Source organism: Carcharhinus amblyrhynchos, chromosome 14, assembly GCF_965287045.1.
Source record: "Carcharhinus amblyrhynchos chromosome 14, sCarAmb.v2.hapA, whole genome shotgun sequence".
Classification (NCBI taxonomy): Eukaryota; Metazoa; Chordata; class Chondrichthyes; order Carcharhiniformes; family Carcharhinidae; genus Carcharhinus; species Carcharhinus amblyrhynchos.
In genome coordinates, this window is record NC_137337.1 from 55,773,707 (window position 1) to 55,793,705 (window position 19,999).

At 43.0% G+C, this 19,999-nt stretch overlaps 1 protein-coding gene across 2 annotated transcripts in view; it reads right to left on the reverse strand.

Moving 5' to 3' along the window:
• Window positions 1-19,999, reverse strand: part of LOC145352690 (zinc finger protein DPF3-like) — a 153,262-nt gene that overhangs the window by 18,636 nt on the left and 114,627 nt on the right. For both annotated transcript variants that reach the window (XM_080202910.1, XM_080202908.1), the window contains exons 5-7: window positions 16,859-16,942; window positions 11,266-11,341; window positions 10,686-10,823 (exon numbers count right to left, since the gene is read on the reverse strand). In XM_080202910.1, coding sequence (XP_080059036.1) covers window positions 10,686-10,823; window positions 11,266-11,341; window positions 16,859-16,942 — 298 coding nt within the window. The remainder of the gene's footprint in view (window positions 1-10,685; window positions 10,824-11,265; window positions 11,342-16,858; window positions 16,943-19,999) is intronic.

Genomic DNA, 19,999 nt, shown 5'->3' on the forward strand with positions numbered 1-19,999 from the left:
GGCTTGCCTGCAGAAGGCAGAGAGCGGTTGTGGATGGGTCTTTTTCTGCATGGAGGTCGGTCACCAGTAGAGTGCCCCAGGATCTGTTCTAGGACCCCTGCTGTTTGTCATTTTCATAAATGACCTGGATGAGGAAGTGGGGGGATGGGTTGGTAAGTTTGCCAATGACACGAAGGTTGGTGGTGTTGTGGACGGTCTGGAGGGATGTCAGAAGTTGCAGTGAGACATAGATAGGATGCAAGACTGGGCGGAGAAGTGGCAGATGGACTTCAACGCGGATAAATGTGTAGTGGTCCATTTTGGCAGGTCCAATGGGATGAAGGAGTACAATATCAAGGGTAGGACTCTTGGCAGTGCAGAGGATCTTGGGGTCCGGATCCATAGGACTTTTAAATCGGCAGGTGGAGGATGTGGTCAAGAAGGTGTATGGTATACTTGCCTGCATTAATCGAGGGATTGAGTTTAGGAGTTGGGAGGTAATGCTGCAACTAATGCTGTAAGACCCTTGTCAGGCCTCACTTGGAGTACTGTGCGCAGTTCTGGTCACCTCACTACAAGAAGAATGTGGAAGCTATTGAAAGGGTGTGGAGGAGATTTACAAGGATGTTGCTTGGATTGGGTGGCACGCCTTATGAGGATAGGTTGAGGGAGCTAGGTCTTTTCTCCCTGGAGAGATGAAGGATGAGAGGCGACCTGATAGAGGTTTATAAAATGTTGAGAGGTATACGTAGGGTGGATTCTCAGAGGCTATTTCCCAGTGCTGAAATGGTTGCTACAAGAGGACACAGGTTTAAAGATGCTGGCGAGTAAGTACAGAGGAGATGTCAGGGGTAAGTTTTTCACTCAGAGGGCGGTGAGTGAGTGTAATCAGCTGCTGTCGGTGGTGGTGGAGGCGAACTCGTTGGGGTCTTTTAAGAGACTTCTGGATGAGTACTTGGGATTTAATGGGATTGATGGTTATAGCTAGGCCTGGTAGATAGGGATATGATTGGCGCAACTTATGGGCCAAAGGGCCTGTTCGTATGGTAGTGTTCTATGTTCAATGTTCATCTGTTGTGACAAGGAGTGCTCCTGGTTCAATTGCTCTATGCGTGCTGAGTTTCTGTAGGAAGTCCGTAGCGTCACGACAAAAGCTGGGGGTTCTCTGAACAATGGGTTTCAGGATGCTCATCCACCAGGTACACGGTATATACACTTGCAACTCAGTCAACGTTGTCTACCTGATATGCTGCAGGAAAGGATGTCCCGAGGCATGGTATATTGGGGAGACCATGCAGACGCTACAACAATGGATGAATGAACACCGCTTCGCAATCAGGCAAGATCGTTCTCTTCCGTTGGCAAACACTTCAGAGTCTGATCTTCGGGTAAGCAATCAAGACGGCCTTCACGACACACGGCAGCGCAGAGTCGCTGAGCAGAGACTGATAGCCAAATTTCAGACACGAGGACAGTCTCAACTGGGATCTTGGATCATGTCACACTATTTGTAAGCCGCATGACTTGCCTGGGCTTGCAACATCTCACTATCTGTCCTGTCTGGAGACAACACACATCTCTTTAACCTATGTTTAATGCCATCTCCCCCTCACATCGTCTGCACCTTTAAGACTTGATTAACTGTAAGAATTTGCATTCTAATCAGTATTCTGTAAACTGAATGTGTGTCTTTATATGCCTGGTTTGTGATCAGAACTCCCCACTCACCTGACAAAGGGGCACAGCCCCCAAAGTTAGTTGCGTTTGCTACCAAATAAACCTGTTGAACTTTAACCTGGTGTTGTGAGACTTGTTACAGGGGAAGTCCCAGAGGATTGGAGAATAGCCAATGCTGTTCCTTTGTTAAAGATGGGTAGCAAGAATAATCTGGGTAATTACAGGCTGGTGAGCCTTACGTCAATGGTAGGGAAATTATCAGAGGATTTTTTGACAGAGAATTTACTCCCACTTGGAAGTAAGTGGATGTGTTAGTGAGAGGCAACATGGTTTTGTGAGAATACATAGTCCCTTTTAGCCCTCCTAATTCTATGTTTAAGTTCCTTCCTACTTTGAGGATACTCCTCAATCATAAAATCTCTACAGTACAGAATGAGGCTTGGGGGCTTGGGCAGAGAGATGACAGATGGAGTTTAATCCGGACAAATGTGAGGTAATGCATTTTGGAAGGTCTAATAAAAATATATACAGTAAACGGCAGAACCCTTAAGTGTATTGATAGGCAGAGGGATCTGGGCGTACAGATACACAGGTCACAAAGTGGCAACGCAGGTGGAGAAGGTAGTCAAGAAAGCATACATTATGTTTGCCTTCATTAGCTGGGGCATTGAGTTTAAAAATTGGCAAGTCATGTTGCAGCTTTATAGGATCTTAGGGCACACTTGGAATGTTGCGTTCAATTTCTAGTCGCCACACTATCAGAAGGATTTGGAGGCTTTGGAGAGGCTACAGAAAATATTTACCAAGCTGTTGCCTGGCATGGAAAGCATTAGCTATGAGAGGCTGGGGAAACTTGGTTTGTTCTCACTGGAACGATGGAGGTTGAAGGGTGACCTGATGGAAGTCTTCAAGATTATGAGGGGCATGGACAGAGTAGATAAACAGAAGTTTTTCCCCAGGGTTGAAGAGTCAATTACCAGGGGGCATAGGTTTAAGGTGCGAGGGGTAAGGTTTAAAGGAAATGTACGAGGCAAGTTTTTACACAGAGGGTGGTGGGTGCCTGGAACTTGCTGCCGGGAGAGGTAGTGGAAGCAGATACAATAGTGAGTTTTAAGAGGCGTCTGGACAAATACATGAATAGGATGAAAACAGAGGGATATGGCCCCCTGAAGGATAGAGGGTTTATTTCAGTTGGGCAGCATGGTCGGTGCAGGTTTGGAGGGCCAAGGGGCGTGTTCCTGCCCTGTAAGTTTCTTTGTTCTTTGACAGGCATGTCCCTGATAAAATGCAGGATAGAAATGGCAGGATTTGGGAACCATGGATGACAAGGGAAATTGTAAGCTTAATCAAAAAGAAAAAGGAAGCCTACAAAAGTTGATGAAGCTCTTGGGTTTCCTCTGGGTCCAAAGATGTGCAGGTTAGGTTGATTGGTCGTGATAAATTGACTCTAGTGTCAGGGGGATTAGCAGGGTAAATTCTTGGGGTTGCAGGAATGGGGCTTGGGTGGGATTGTGGTCAGTACAGACTCGATAGACCAAATGGCCTCCTTCTGTACTGTAGAGATTTTATGATTGAGGAGTATCCTCAAAGTAGGAAGGAACTTAAACATAGAATTAGGAGGGCTAAAAGGGACTATGAAATGTCTTTAGCAAACAGAGTCTAGAAGAATCCCAAATCTTCTTACGCATATCGAAGGAGGGGGTGTTGAATATCCTAAATTGCATTAAGGTATACAAGTCGCCAGGGCCAGATAGGATCTATCCCAAGCTGCTGTGGGAGGCACGGGAAGATATGGCTGGGGCCTTAATATGTATCTTCACATCACAGAACATAGAACACTACAGCACTACTTCGGCCCACAAGTTGCGCCGATCATATCTATACCTACCAGGCCTATCTATAACTCTCAATCCCATTAATCCCATATACTCATCCAGAAGTTTCTTAAAAGACCCCAGCGAGTTTGCCTCTACCACCACCGACAGCAGCTAATTCCACTCACTCACCACCCTCTGAGTGAAAAATTTACCCCTAACATCTCCTCTGTACTTGCTCCCCAACACCTTAAACCTGTGTCTTCTTTGTCCACATCCTCTTTGACCACAGGTGAGGTTACAGTGAAATGAAGAATAACCAATGTTGTTCCCTTGTTTAAGAAAAGGAGCAGGGATGATCCAGGAAATTATAGGCCGGTGAGCCTGATGTCAGTGATGTTGGAGATTTCAGGGAAGATACTGAGGGGCAGGAAAAATGCACATTTGGAACAAAGTGGACTTATTAGTTAGTGACAGGCAGCATAGTTTTATATGGGGAAACGCATGTCTCACCAACTTGACTGACTTTTTTGAAGAGGTGACAAAGATAATTGATGAGAGGAGGGCAGTGGACGTAGTTTATATTGACTTCAGTAAGGCATTTGACAAGGTCCCACATGGAGAATAGTATAAAAACTAAAATCACATGGGATTCAGGATGGGCTGGCTAGACAGATACAGGACTGGCTAGGGACCCTGTGCGAGAACCCCTCTGACTACATTGAGGGCATCCTGAAATCTATTGTACAAAGAACCCTCAGCTTTTGTTGTGACACTATGGACTTCCTACAGAAACTCAGCAGACATAGAACAGTTGAACCAGGAGCATTCCTCGTCACAATGGATATCTTGGCACTCTACACCAGCATCCCCCATGACGATGGCATTGCTGCAACTGCCTCAGTACTCAACACCGACAAATGCCAGTTTCCAGATGCAATTTTACAACTCATCCACTTCATACGGGACCACAATGTCTTCACCTTCAACAACTAGTTCTTCATCCAGACACAGAACAGCCATGGGGACCAAATTTGCACTTCAATATGCCAACATCTTCATGCACAAGTTTGAACAAGACTTCTTCACTGCACAGGACCTTCAACCGATGCTATACACTAGATACATCGATGACATTTTCTTTGGACTCATGGTGAACAATCACTGAAACAACCATATGATGACATCAACAAGCTCCATCCCCCCATCAGACTCACCATGTACTACTCTCCAGGATCAGCTGCATTCTTGGACACACCCATGGATGGTCACCTTAGCACTTCACTGTATCGCAAGCCCACAGATAACTCCACGATGCTCCACTTCTCCAGCTTCCACTCTAAACACGTTAAAGAAGCCATCCCCTACGGACAAACCCTCCGCATACACAGGATCTGCTCAGATGAAGAGGATCGCAACAGACACCTCCAGATGCTGAAAGTTGCCCTCACAAGAGCAAGTTATGGACCCGACTCATTGATCGACGGTTCCGACGCACCACAGCAAAAAACCGCACTAACCTCCTCAGAAGACAAACATGGGACATGGCAGACAAAGTACCCTTTGTCGTCCAGTAATTCTCCGGAGCGGAGAAGTTACAACATCTTCTCCGGAGCCTTCAACATGTCATTGATGAAGGCGAACATCTCGCCAAGGTCATCTCCACATCTTGCCTTCAAACAACCGCACAACCTCAAGCAGACCACTGTCTGTAGCAAAGTACCCAGCCTTCAGGAGAACAGTGACCATGAGACCACACAACTCTGCCATAGCAACCTCTGCAAGATGTGCCAAATCATTGACATGGATGCCATCATCCACCAGGTACACGGTATATACACTTGCAACTCCGCTAATGTTGTCTACCTGTTACGCTGCAGGAAAGGATGTCCCGAGGCATGGTACATTGGGGAGACCATGCAGATGCTACGACAATGGGAGAATGAACACTGCTCGACAATCACCAGGCAAGAATATTATTTTCCTGTTGGGGAACGCTTCAGCGGTCATGGGCATTTGGCCTCTGATCTTCGGTTAAGTGTTCTCCAAGGCTGCTTTCACGACACACAACAGCGCAGAGTCACTGAGCAGACACTGATAGCCAAGTTCCACACGCGAGGACAGCCTCAACCGGGATCTTGGGTTCACGTCACACTATCTGTAACCCCCATGACTTGCCTGGGCTTGCAAAATCTCACTAACTGTCCTGGCTGGAGACAATACGCATCTCTTCAACCTGTGCTTAACCCTCTCTCCACTCACATTGTCTATACTCTTTAAGAGTTGATTACCTGTAAGGACTCGCATTGCAACTATTATTTTGTAAATTGAGTTTGTGTCTTTATATGCCATGTTTGTGAACTGAAATCCCACTCACCTGATGAAGGTGCTTCAAAAGCTAGTGACTTGTGCTACCAAATAAACTTGTTGGACTTTATCCTGGTGCTGTGAGACTTCTTTCTTGGTTATGGAAGACAGAGAGTAGCGATGGAAAGGTGTTTTTCAGAATGGATATCTGTAGCTAGTGGTGTTCCTCAGGGATCAGTGCAGGACCCTCTGTTGTTTGTAGCATATATAAATGATCTGGAGGAAATGTGGGGGCGGGGTGTGTCTAACTAGGGGATGATATGAAGATTGGTGGAGTTGCTGATAGTGTCAGCGATTGTCAGAGGATACAACAAGACATAGATTGGAGATTTGGGCACAGAAATGGCAAATGGAGTTTAATCCAGACAAATGCAAGGTGATGCATTATAGAGGATCAAATTTAGACGTAAATTATAATGTAAATGGCAGAACCCTTAGGAACATTAACATACAGAGCGATCTGGGCATGCAGATCCGTAGTTCTCAAAAGTGGCAATATAGATGACCAAGGTGATTAAGAAAGCATACAGCATGCTAGTCTTCATCAGCCAGGGCACTGAGTACAAGAGTTGCAGCTATACAAAACCTTGGGTAGGCTGTATTTTGAGTATTGCATGCAGTCCTGGTTGCCATACAGCCAGAAGGACATGGAGGCTTTGGAAAGAATGCAAAGAACTCTCACAACAACAGTGAGTTTTAATGAAGCTGCCTTCACAATTTCTAATCAAAACAGAGTCAGAAAGATATTAATATGTCTTAGCTAACAAAAGAGTTATGGTGGGGACTTAGTGGGAACTGACAAGAATAAATGGTAACATGATGATACCCCTTTTTAATTGTAGATAGTGATAAAAAGCTCAGTGATTGAACTGGTAATGAAACACATATACATATTGCTTATGTTGGCAATAAACAAACTTATCAGGGCTATAATTGGGAAATATCCTGAAGATGAGTTGACCACATCCCTTGGAGATTCAGTTAACTTCACAGACAAGGCCATAAAATACTGATGGCTTTTGTAGGCCCCCTTTATCAATTAAAAGATGCCCATGTGAGACTGTTCTAGTGAAGATGCTTTGTGAGACTGCTATCAAAAATAGCTATCAAAAATCTGGTACCCATCCAGATGCCTCTTGTATGTTGCTAATGTGCCTGCTTTCACACCACCTCTAGCAGCATATTCCACTCCCCATAACGATCTGGCCTCACCCCACACCCCCCTCCCCAGAGAATGGTCTGGGCCTCACTCCCCCTCTCCTCTAGAGGAACATCTGATCTGCCTCCTCCTCCCCACCACCAGATAACAATCAGCCCTCCCCCCCACCATCACCAGACAACGATCAGTCCTCCCCTCACAACCAATGATGTGACCTCACTCCCCTCCTCCCCCTCCAGCCAGAGAATAAGCTGACACCACTCCCCCACACCACCCCCAACACACGCGCGCGCACACACACACACACACACACACACACACACACACACACACACACACACACACACACACACACACACACACACACACACACACAGAACACAACAGCGCAGAACAGGCCCTTCGGCCCACAATGTTGCGCCGACCAGTTAAAAAACAATGACCCTCTAACCTAAACCAATCCCTTTTCATCCATAAACCTATCCACGGATCTCTTAAACGACCCCAAACTAGGCGCATTTACAACTGCAGCAGGCAGGGCATTCCACACAGAGGACAATCTGGGTCAGAGAGCCATTGCAGGCTCCGAACCTACTTCGGAGGATCCCCTGCAAAATAAAAATCGGCTTTGAATTTTTATTCAGCAGGTCACTTACAGCACGGACCCGAAATGGACCAGAAGACAGTAAAATGGGATTTGATGGGAGAGGTGGGCGCACGATTCATTAAAATTGATTTAAATGCACGTGGACCAGATCCACGCCCGAATCCACGATCTGCTCGGATTCAGGGGCAGATTGCGTTAAAGGCCAGATGCCCGAATTTACTGTGATTTCGTGCCTGAAAATGGGTGTGAATTTTTGGTAAAAATCGGGCCCATAATGTCTGACTAAGAGACTAGACGACAGGCTTAGGGGTGATATATTGGGGTATTCCATGAAGTATCGTTATCTCATAGATCAGGGTGGTTCAATATTTTCTTCTTTTGGACACATACATAAAGTATATCATTTATAACACTTTCAATTGGATTGTGTCCAACTAACAGAATTGTATGAACCAGGATGATTTTCTTCTTCCGATGGAATGGTGTCTAGGTCCACTGTGCTGAGAACAAAACCCCTAGCTAGCAAGTAAAATAAAGACAATCTGTCAGTTAAGTATCTTGTGTTAATTTGTGTTAAAGTGAAACTCAGAAGTCTAGATTTTGACATCTTGTAGATGATGGACAGGCTTTGGGGAGTCAGGAACTGCAAAGACCCATTTATTCCTACTCTATTTCCTATTTGCCAATCTGCTTTCTATCCTTCTTAATACACCACCTCCAATCCCATGCTCTTTAATTTTACACACTAATCTCTTGTTGAAAGGCTCTGAAAGCCCAAATCAACTCTACAAGTTACAGCCTTAAAAAAATTCCAATAGATTTGTCAAGTATGATTTCACTTTCGTAAATCCATAAACAGTGTGCATTAACCTTCCCCATCTTCTTTACAGTGCTAACTGCTAAAAGGAGAAAGTTACATGCACAAATATCCTTTATATTGCTCAAAATCCCTGAGGCAAAAGTGAAAGTTGCAATGTTTTAATGACAAGAAATAAGATGGTTTGAGATTGAGCTGATTTGAAGGGAATAATGGTAGAATAAAATTGATCACAAAAGAAGCAAAATAAAAGGGCAGGGAGTAAGTCAGTAGAAAGTGCAAAAAGAACCAATAACAGGGAAAACATTATTCGGAAGAGTGAAATTAAACAATTAAAAAAGAAAATGGGAAAATGTCAACAATTCTTGACTTATGGGCTGCATTGTGTGGTTTTGCACAGCAAGTGCACACGTGTGGATCGACAAGTAATAGTTTAGGGTAAGAGGATGAAGTTAATTCATCTGTGAACTTTTAAAAAATTGACTCTCGGTATGAAGAATTTGAATTTTTTTTGGATGTAGACTTCGACTAATACACATGATTTGGAACCATCAGCTGATAAATTCTTAGCTCTCATAACCAAGTAGCTTATTAGTGGGTATATTTTAGCTCCTGCCAGCAAATATAAAACCATTGGCCGGAATTCTCTGGCCATTCATGCCAGCAGAATTCTTTGCTCCTGCCAGCAGCACACCCCCACCTGTGAGCTTCTCAGTGGTATGGGGTGTCTTCAGTGTGAAATCCCACTGACAGCAGCAGAATCAGAAAATCCCACCAAACAGCAAGTCATCTTCCACCGCTGAGAAACACATGACTGGGAGACCGGAGAATCTCAGCCAACTTTGAGCAGTGTATAAAATAGAGAATAAAGGTGAAACACAATAAAAACTTCAATTCATTAAAATGAAGCCCGCGCTCTTCAATCTGCACGAACAGCCAACCACCTTTGCTTGTTTGATTATTGCTGAGTAGATGGTGCCAATATCTGACACACAGGATGCAATCAAAACAATGTTTCCCTGAAAGGGCACATCTGAGCAAATTATTTTTAGCTGCTGCTGTACATCACCACATTCAGGTCTGTGTGGTTTCTATAGTAACGGGCTAATCAGAATCATCACTCCTGATCCCTGCCTCTCTTCTCCCTGGTGCAAGTATTCAGTCCATGACCTTGCATGCTTGAGCAAATCCTGATCAATATTCAGCTGTCTGCTCATCCCAAGGCAATTCTCCAGACTCTCCTTTACCTATCCATTTCTCCTTAAATCGTCTGGGCTCAATCTCTGCTTTCACTGCAAAACTGTCAAACCATATATCTTTCTGTGAGACTTCATTAATGATTTGTCGTCAAAGCAGAGAGAAATTCTCTTTAGCACTCCAGTTCACTTCATTCCTGCGCTAAACTGGCTCCAAGTCAAACTCTGAAAATTTATATTTAATGAACTAAGTTAATGAGATGACTTTTTCCATAAAATTTCAAACCAGAAGGGAGTATAAAGCTATTACCCGTAAATACACTGCTCACCTTACCCTCACAGCACCAGGGGCCCGCATTCGATTCTGGCCTTGGATGACTATGTGTCAATTTTGCACATTAACCCTGCATCTCTGTGGGTTTCCTCGGGGTCCTCTGGTCTCCGCCCACAGTCCAAAAACGTGGTGGATTGGCCATGGTAAATTCCCCCTCAGTGATGTGCTGGTTAGATGGATTAGCCATGGCGTATGTGTGGGGTTATGGGACTAGGACAGGGAGAGGGCCAGGTGGGATACTCTGTCGGAGAGTTGGTGCTGACTCAATGGGCCAAATGGCTCTTTCTGTATTGTAGACGTTCTATGAAATAGCCCAAAAGTCAAGCTTTGATGAGTTATAAATATAGATGGCAGCAGGAAAATAAGTAAACATTTTCTAAATTAATTTTAAAGACAACCATTTCACCCCTATTTGAATATCCCATTTTACTCTGTACAAAATTCATCCCTGTTAATAATACCATCTTTTACTCCTTTAATTCTGCACATACCATCCTACATTAATGTGTTAATGCATTCTTGAAGACTCTCTCTGGTCAGCATATTTTAGGAAAAACAGATTAATGCTCAGAATTATCAGTTACAATTTTGCCAGAAATACCAGAGGAAATCCACGAGCATATTTATAATTCTGCTAATATGATGAGCATAGAAATTTTCCCCGGATCATTTGGTTTGTTACAATGTTATAATGCCTGTTGTCATTGGCACAGTACAGCAACTGGCACATCTTACGTTTATGACCTTCATTTCTCAGGAGTGGCGGCGAATGAGACTCTGAGTCTCGGTCATCATCCCCTTCCTCGTCAGCTAAATGAGTATGAACATGATGATAACTGAGACCATGACAGTTCTTGTACCGCTTGCAACAGACTAGAGAAAGAAGATAATATGGTACCACATTACTTACATACAATCAACTATGTCAATATACATTTTAATCAGTGCCTTTTCTAAAAATGTTAATCACTTCAGTAGAGTTAAGTAATCATGGATACACCATATTATGAATAAATATACACAAAAAGGGAATTTAAAAACAGACAAGAAGCAAATCATCCCAGCTGCAGTCTATGCACAATTACTCAGACTGAACAGCACCTTTGTCAGATGTTTTTGAGTTATGCTTTTGTTTGTAACTATCTGAAACAGAGAAGAAACAAGAGAAAAAAGAATGAATTTCACAGAAGACAGACATAAAGGTAGCAGACCAGAGGGGGAGATGAGACACTTTTGCTACTTGTGAGATCAGCAGTTTCCAAAGGAAGCAGCAAAAGACAATTTCTACTTGTAATCACAGTGTTGCATTACTTACTGTCACAAACATATGGTTTATTGTGGTCTTCCTGAGCAGTGGAATCGATCCTTTTTCTACTACCCATACCACGTGTCTGTATATTTCAAGAAAATATAAATTTAGATGACTGAAATTTAGGACTGATCAATTTCCCTAAGACAGCAAACTGCCAGGAATGTATTTAGAAACATAGAATAGAAACATAGAAAAACAATATAGGCCCTTTGGCCCACAAAGTTATGCCAAACATGTCCCTACTTTAGAGATTACTAGGCTTACCTATAACTCTCTATTTTACTAAGTTTATGTACTTACCTAAAAGTCTCTTAACAGACCCTATTGAATCTGCCTCCACCACCATTACTGGCAGCCCATTCCACACACCCACCATTCTCTGGGTGAAAAACCTATCCCTAACATGTTCTCTGTACCTACGCCCCAGCATCTTAAACCTGTGTCTTCTTGTGGCAACCATTTCAGCCCTGGGAAAAAGCCTCCGACTATTCACTCGATCAATACCTCTCAACATCTTATACAGCTCTATCAGGTCACTCCTCATCCTTCGTCTCTCCAAGGAGAAAAGGCCGGGCTCCCTCAACCTATCCTCATAAGGCACGCTCCCCAATCCAGGCAACATCCTTGTAAATCTCCTCTGCACCCTTTCTATGGCTTCCACATCCTTCCTGTAATGAGGCGACCAGAACTGAGCACAGTACTCCAAGTGGGGTCTGACCAGGGTTTTATATAGCTGCAACATTATCTCTCGACTCCTAAATTCAATTCCTCGATTGATGAAGGCCAGTACACCTTACACCTGCTTAACAACAGCTCCAACCTGTGCAGCTGCTTTAAGTGTCCTTCTGATCTTCCACATTGCCAGGAGTCCTACCATTAGTATTATATTCCGCCATCCTATTTGACCTGCCAAAACCACTTCACACTTATTTGGGTTGAACTCCATCTGCCACTTCTCTGCCCAGTCTTGCATCCTATCTATGTCTCGCTGTAACTTCTGATATCCCTCCACACTATCCACAGCATCTCCAACCTTTGTGCCATCAGCAAACTTACCAACTCATCCCTCCACTTCCTCATCCAGGTCATTTATAAAAAATCACAGAGTAAGGGTCCCAGACAGATCCCTGGGGCACTCCACTGGTGACCGATCTCCAGGCAGAATATGACCCATCTATAACCACTTTTTGCCTTCTGTGGGCAAGTCAGTTCTGGATCCATAGAGCAACGTCCCCTTGGATCCCATGCCCCCTCACTTTCTCAATAAGCCTTGCGTGGGGCACCTTATCAAATGCCTTGCTGAAGTCCATATATGCTATATCTACTGCACTTCCTTCATCAATGTGTTTAGTCACATCTTCAAAAAATTCAATCAGGCCCGTAAGGCATGATCTGCCTTTGACAAAGCCATGCTGACTATTCTTAATCATATTATACCTGTCCATTTGTCCACCTATATTGCAAAAGGAATCAGTTAAGGAATTTATAGATTATTGCACTTTCAAAATTTGATTGATTCAGCAGCTGTCAGTTGGGGATAGCGATGGGTTATTAATTTGAGGTGGCAAATTAAGATTTTAGAACACTGAAACCTAGGAGCTTAAATATGAGCTTTCCTTTTGGTTTCTGTCATCAGTATGCTACAAACTACAAATACAGAGAAACATATCTCTCAAAGTTTAAAAAATCTCCAAGATGCATTAATTAAAAAAAATTAGGAAACCAAAGCTATGTGACTCGGCAACAGGCTGGAAGCTTACAAAGATATCCACAACCTAACCTACCAGTTTGGCGTCAAAGAACAAAGAAAATTACAGCACAGGAACAAGCTCTTCGACACCTCGAAGCCTGCACTGACTACGCTGCCCATCTGAACTAAAAACCCCCGACCCTTCCGGGGACCATACCCCTCTCTTCCCATCCTATTCATGCATTTGTCAAGGCACCCCTTAAAAGTCATTATCACATCTGCTTCCAGTACCTCTCCCAGCAACGAGTACCAGGTACCCACCACCCTCTATGTACAAAACGTGCCTCAAACATCTCCTTTCAACCTTCACACTTGCACCTTAAACCTATGCCCTCTAATAATTGACTCTTCCACCCTGGGAAAAAGCTTCTGACTATTCACTCTGTCCATGCCCCTCCTTAATACTGTAGACGTCTATCAGGATGTCCCTTAACCTCTGTCATTCCAGTGAGAACAAACCACGTTTCTCCAATCTCTCCCCATAGCTAATGCCCTCCATACCAGGCAACACCCTGGTAAATCTTTTCTGTACCCTCTCCAAAGCTTCCACATCCTTCTGGTAGTGTGGCAACCAGAATTGAACACTATATTCCAAGTGCGGCCTAACTAAGGTTCTATAAAGCTACAACATGACTTGCCAATTTTTAAACTAATTGCCCTGGCCAATGAAGGCAAGAATGCCATATGCCTTCTTGACAACCTACTCCACTTGCGTTGCCACTTTTAGTGGCTTGTGTACTTGTACACACAGATCCCTCTGCCTAGCAGTGTCACACCGACCTAGCACTAATGAGAAAAATAATAATGGTTTTTTAAAACAGTTTTTCAGCATAAGATAAAAGAATAATGTTAATCTTGTAACAGAAACAGAAAATACTGGAAATACTCAGCAGTCTGGCAGTAGCTGTGGAGAAAGCAACAGTTAATGTTGCTGAATATTTACAGTATTTTCTGTTTTTATTTCAGATTTCAAGCATCTGCTGTATCAATGTTAATTCCTTATTCAGTTACACAAAATATTAAAGCATGGTTTCCCCACAATCTGAACATTATAATTAAAAAAATTAATAGTACTTCCCTAAAAGCCAAATGTAATAATTTTTAACAACTATTTGAAATTATTATACAATATTAAGAGGTATTAGTTGCAAGAATGACAAGGTTTGCAATTATTAAACATTTATAATTAGGAGTTAGGGAGTGTAAAGATATAAACAGACATACAATGCTAGGAGCATAAAACTGTAATATGGCATCCCCCACCTCCATAATTTAGATGTGAGTAAGGGGAGAATGCAACTTCAGTAGAAAGCGTGACAAATGTTTCATCCTTGCTTATTTATGATCAAGCTTGCATTTCACAACACCCCAAGGCAGTTAATAAAGTGCTTTTGAAACATAATCATTCTAGTAATGTAGTAAGCATCCACAAATAGCAATCTGTTAATGAACAGATAAAATGTTTTAATGATGTTGATTGAGGTAGGACATGTGAAATTGTATTGTTCAGAACAAGTTAAGAGAAGGTTTTAAAGAAGTCAAAAATTTTTCCAGTGATTGGCTGTTCTAATGCAGCGCAGATACAAGCAAGCACATTGATCTCTGATATTACAGTAATATACCTCCTCTTCAGGAGGGTATATACCTCCTCTTTGTGGAGGGTAGGTCGTGCCTTACTAACCTTATTGAGTTTTTTGAGAAAGTGACCAAAGAGGTGGATGGGGGTAAGGCAGTTGACGTGGTATATATGGACTTCAGTAAGGCGTTTGATAAGGTTCACCATGGAAGGCTTCTGCAGAAAATGCAGATGTATGGGATTGAGGGTGATTTAGGTAATTGGATCAGGAATTGGCTGGCGGATAGGAGACAGAGGGTGGTGGTTGATGGCAAGTATTCGTCATGGCGTTCAGTTACGAGTGGTGTGCCTCAGGGATCTGTTTTGGGGCCACTGCTGTTTGTAATTTTTATAAATGATCTGGATGAGGGTATAGTTGGGTGGATTAGTAAATTTGCTGATGACACCAAAGTCGGAGGTGTGGTAAATAGTGAGGAAGGGTGTCTTAGTTTACAGGGGGACTTGGACAAGTTGCAGAGCTGGGCCGAGAGGTGGCGGATGGAGTTTAATGTGGAAAAGTGTGAGGTAATTCACTTTGGCAGGAATAACAGATGTGTGGAGTATAGGACTAATGGCAGAACTCTGAATAGTGTGGATGAACAGAGGGATCTAGGTGTATGTGTACATAGATCCCTGAAAGTTGGGAATCAAGTAGATGGGGTTGTTAGGAAGGCTTACGGTGTCTTGGCGTTTATTGGTAGGGGGATTGAATTTAGGAGCCGCAGCGTCATGTTGCAACTGTACAAGACTGGTGCAGCCGCACTTGGAGTATTGTGTGCAGTTTTGGTCCCCACATTATAGGAAGGATGTGGAGGCTTTGGAGAGGGTGCAGAGGAGGTTTACCAGGATGTTGCCTGGTATGGAGGGGAGGTCCTATGAGGGGAGACTGAGGGATTTGAGGTTGTTTTCGTTAGAAAGAAGGCGGCTAAGAGGGGACCTTATTGAAACATATAAGATGATTAGAGGTTTAGATAGGGTGGACAGTGATAGCCTTTTTCCTCGGATGGAGAAAGCTAGCACGAGGGGGCATAGCTTTAAATTAAGGGGTGGTAGTTATAGGACAGCTGTCAGGGGTAGGTTCTTTACCCAGAGGGTGGTGAGGGATTGGAATGCCCTGCCTGCTGCAGTTGTAAATGCGCCTAGTTTGGGAGCGTTTAAGAGATCCGTGGATAGGTTTATGGATGGAAAGGGTTTGGTTTAGGTTAGAGGGTCATTGCTTTTTAACTGGTCGGCGCAACATCGTGGGCCAAAGGGCCTGTTCTGCGCTGTAATGTTCTATGTTCAGGAGTTCACTCGTCAGGAATGGGAAAACAAAACTCCAAGTAGTCACATGCATACTAAACTACTTCTTGTTCTGCACAGCATCTGTGTCTTTATTTATCCCAACATAATTTTTAATAAATGCAAACTTCATCTGTTTCAATCTAAACAAAGTGGTTCACATTTCTTACTTTCCATCTTGAAGAAATATTTTATTAGAATTCTATGTAAGTTTACACATGCAGTGTCATTATTAGTTAGGGTAGCAGCAAATCCTGGGCTTCACTAACTTTGTATACTAGAGAGTAAAAGCTGCAAAGTTCATACATAAACTGCACAAGATGCACTCACTGAAAGGGCTGCCAAAAATAAGAGGACTTTTTGAAGAGAGCACATGAAAGCAGTTTGAAACAAGTCATTTTCTCTGCAAAATCCCTGGAGAGAATCAACTGTACGACTCGATTCCAGTTTGGGTCACTGTCTGAGTGGAGTTTGCATGTTCTCCCTGTGTCTGTGTGTGTTTCCTCCCACAGTCTGGTTAGGTGCATTGACCTGAACAGGTGCCGGACTGTGGTGAGTAGGGAATTTCACAATAACTTAATTGCAGTGTTAATGTAAGCCTCACTTGTGTCTAATAAATAAACTCTAAACTTCCTATACTTGCAAGAAGCTATTCAGGAATTTCAGCCGAGTCCTCTCAAAGTTCCAGTACAAAATTGTTTAATTAAAAAAACCCTACAAGTATGAAGCAATTCTGCATCAAAATCCACAATTATAAAACTGTTCACTAGCATTCAAATCAAGATGATGCTCTCTACATTATGCAAGAAATTATAGCTTACTAAAATTTGCCAATGATGGGCAAAGATGGAAAGTAATAAATATAATGTAGAAATACTTATTTGGAGAATTTAAAAGCTGAAGACCAAATTTAATTGTATTAATTTGTCTCTTTTAGGGATTGCTCTTACCCGTCTTCTGGGTTTATTTTTACGTTTTGGAACATCATCGCCTTCCTCCAAATCATCTGTATTTTCCTCATTGTCCAGAACTCTCTGTAGCAATAAAAGGTTCAATTATTAGGACATAAGAACATAAGAAACAGGAGCAGGAGTAGGCCATCTAGCCCTTCGAGCCTGCCCCGCCATTCAATAAGATCATGGCTGATCTGTCATGGCTCAGTTCCACATTCCCACCCTCTCCCCATAACCCTTAATCCGCTCGCTTATCAAAAACCCATCAGCCCGCGTCTTAAAAATATTTAGCGAGGCAGCCTCCACCACTTCAACGGGCAGAGAATTCCAGAGATTCACCACCCTTTGAGTGAAGAAGTTCCTCCTCAACTCCGTTAAACCACCCCCCCTTTATCTTGAGGCTGTGCCCTCTAGTCCTACTGTCCTTTCTGAGCGGGAAAAGTCTCTCCACCTCTATCCTATCCATCCCATTCATCATCTTATATGTCTCAATGAGATCTCCCCTCATTCTTCTAAACTCTAACGAGTACAAGCCTAGTTTATTCAGCCTCTCCTCATAGCTCAACCCCCTCAACTCCGGTATCAGCCTAGTAACCCTCCTCTGCACTCCCTCCAAGGCCAAAATATCCTTGCGTAAGTGCGGCGACCAAAACTGCACACAGTACTCCAGCTGCGGCCTCACCAATGCCCTATACAGCTGCAGCAAGACCTCCCTACTTTTATATTCAATCCCCCTCGCTATGAAGGCCAGCATCCCGTTAGCCTTCCTGACCACCTGCTGCACCTGCAGGCTGGGTTTTTGCGACTCATGCACAAGGACCCCGAGGTCCCTCTGCACCGTCGCCTGCTGCAGGACCACACCAAACCCCATAGCATTATCTCAATAGTTTTCAGCAACTATGCCCATTTTGTTCTTTTGCTTTATTTGTTCTTGGGATGTGGGTCCCCAATTGCTCTTGAACTGAATAGCTTGTTAGGCCATTTCTGAGGGCAGTTAAGAGTTAACCATAGTACATCTGGAGTCACGTGATCCACATCAGGTAAGGATGGCAGATTTCTTTCCGGAAATTAATGGATCAGATAGGCTTTTAAGGCAACTGATGAGAGTTTCATGGGCATCACTACTGAAACCTAACTTTCAATTCCAGATTCATTAATTGAATTCAAAGTCCTCCAGCTACCATGGTAGAATTTGAACCCATGTCTCCAGACTAAGAGTGTGACCTCTGGATTATGAGTCAAGTGACATTACCATTATGTCACCATCGATCCTGTATCACTTGCAGTATAAGTCATGTTACAGAGGGGCACTTAGTTTTTGATGAGAAAATCTGCAGATGGGTGTGTGGTGCTGCTGATGGTTGCGGTCTAGAACACAGACATTGTTCTGAGCAGAAGACTTGATTAGCCTACAAGTAAAGGGATAGGGAAACCACTCAATCTTTCCCATTTCCCTCCATTTCTTTTTAACATGGCGCTCTGTTACGCAGAATCTATTAAAATGTACACTCTCATTAAGATACCTTGGTGTATTTACATTTTTAACAAAATAAATGACTTTCATCAACGACAAAGTCTTAATTGGAAATTAATTCAATGCATGATTTGTTCAATTTTATATATAAAAGTATCCTGCAGAAAGAAACCTCAAGCAAACAGGCTTTATTATTACCAGTCGTAAATAAAAGGATTCCTTAATGTACTGAACCAACTTCTGCAGAAACTACAAGTAATTAAATTACGCTTCTAAAATAAGCAGTACAGGAGTGCGTAGACATTGTGCTAGCAGATGTAGTAAATTTAACCTCATTCATTATTACAGAATTCTAAAAGGAGTTGTTGGCAATCATACACTGGATGTTGAGCATAGCATCTGCTGCAATTCTTTTCTGATTTGATCCAAACAAATTATTGTAAGTATCAATGTCTAAAGATCAAGGATTATGCAGAATTTGACCTGCAACCTACAAGCCTACAGATTAGGAGGATGTGAAGGAAGTTTGTTTATTGAAAGAATGGGAATCTTGTGAGCCAAAACAGTAATCATTTGTTTTCATAGTATCATAGACACCTACAGTGCAGAAAGAGGCTCTTCAGCCCATCAAGTCTGCACCAACCACAATCCCACCCAGGCTCTACCCCCATATCCCTACATATTTTATCCACTAATCCCTCTAATCTAAGCATCCCAGTACACTAAGGGGCAATTTTTAGCATGGACAATAAACCTAACCCGCACATTTTTGGACTGTGGAAGGAAACCGGAGCACCCGAAGGAAACCCATGCAGACACGAGGAGAATGTGCAAGTTCCACACAGACAGTGACGTGAGCCAGGAATCGAACCCGGGTCCCTGGAGCTGTGAAGCAGCAATGCTAACCACTGTGCTACCGCGCCACCCTTTTAATTGCAGGCCTGGAATAAGTAATTCCTTCTCCTGGTACATCTTGCAGGGAAAACAGTAAAGAATTGTTGACTACGCAAAATCAAAGTAGCAGCTGCTAATGTGCAATTAGACAAATACAATAGCTCTCTTGTCAAAGGCCAGAAGAATAGAATACAAGTTTCCAACACTGAATAATAATGCAAAGCCAGCTGGGCCAATTGGCTTGTGGAGGTTGGGGTGGAAATTAAGAAGAACATACACATACAAAGAAGATAAAGTGCTTAAAGAATTGATTCAAAGTGGATATGATCGTTGTCAACATCCTTCCATTTACATAACTTTATGACTTTAATATAGACACGCAGCATATCACGTTCATTGGGGGTGGGATAGCTTAATATGGTGCACTTTTGCTGATGGACAAAGAGACCCAATCTTATTCATGGTGGAGCATGCAGACTCATTGGTGATGTTGCTATTTTCTTTTGTGATCAGCTACTGTCTCCCAAATGCAAGAATCAATGTTTCCTTGAACATCCTTGAAGCAAAGCTTGGGCCACCCTACTCTGGCTACTTCATGGTTCAGCAAATCCTTAGGTATGTAACTAGCCCCAAGCCAAAGATGCCTCTACTTTATTTGGGAACTTTGTCTTCATAATTCTGTTCTTCCATGAGATGTCTCAATGAACACAAAAATTATTGAGCTTTTTTTCTTGATAGCTATAAGTTATCCACATTTCATAGCCATACAA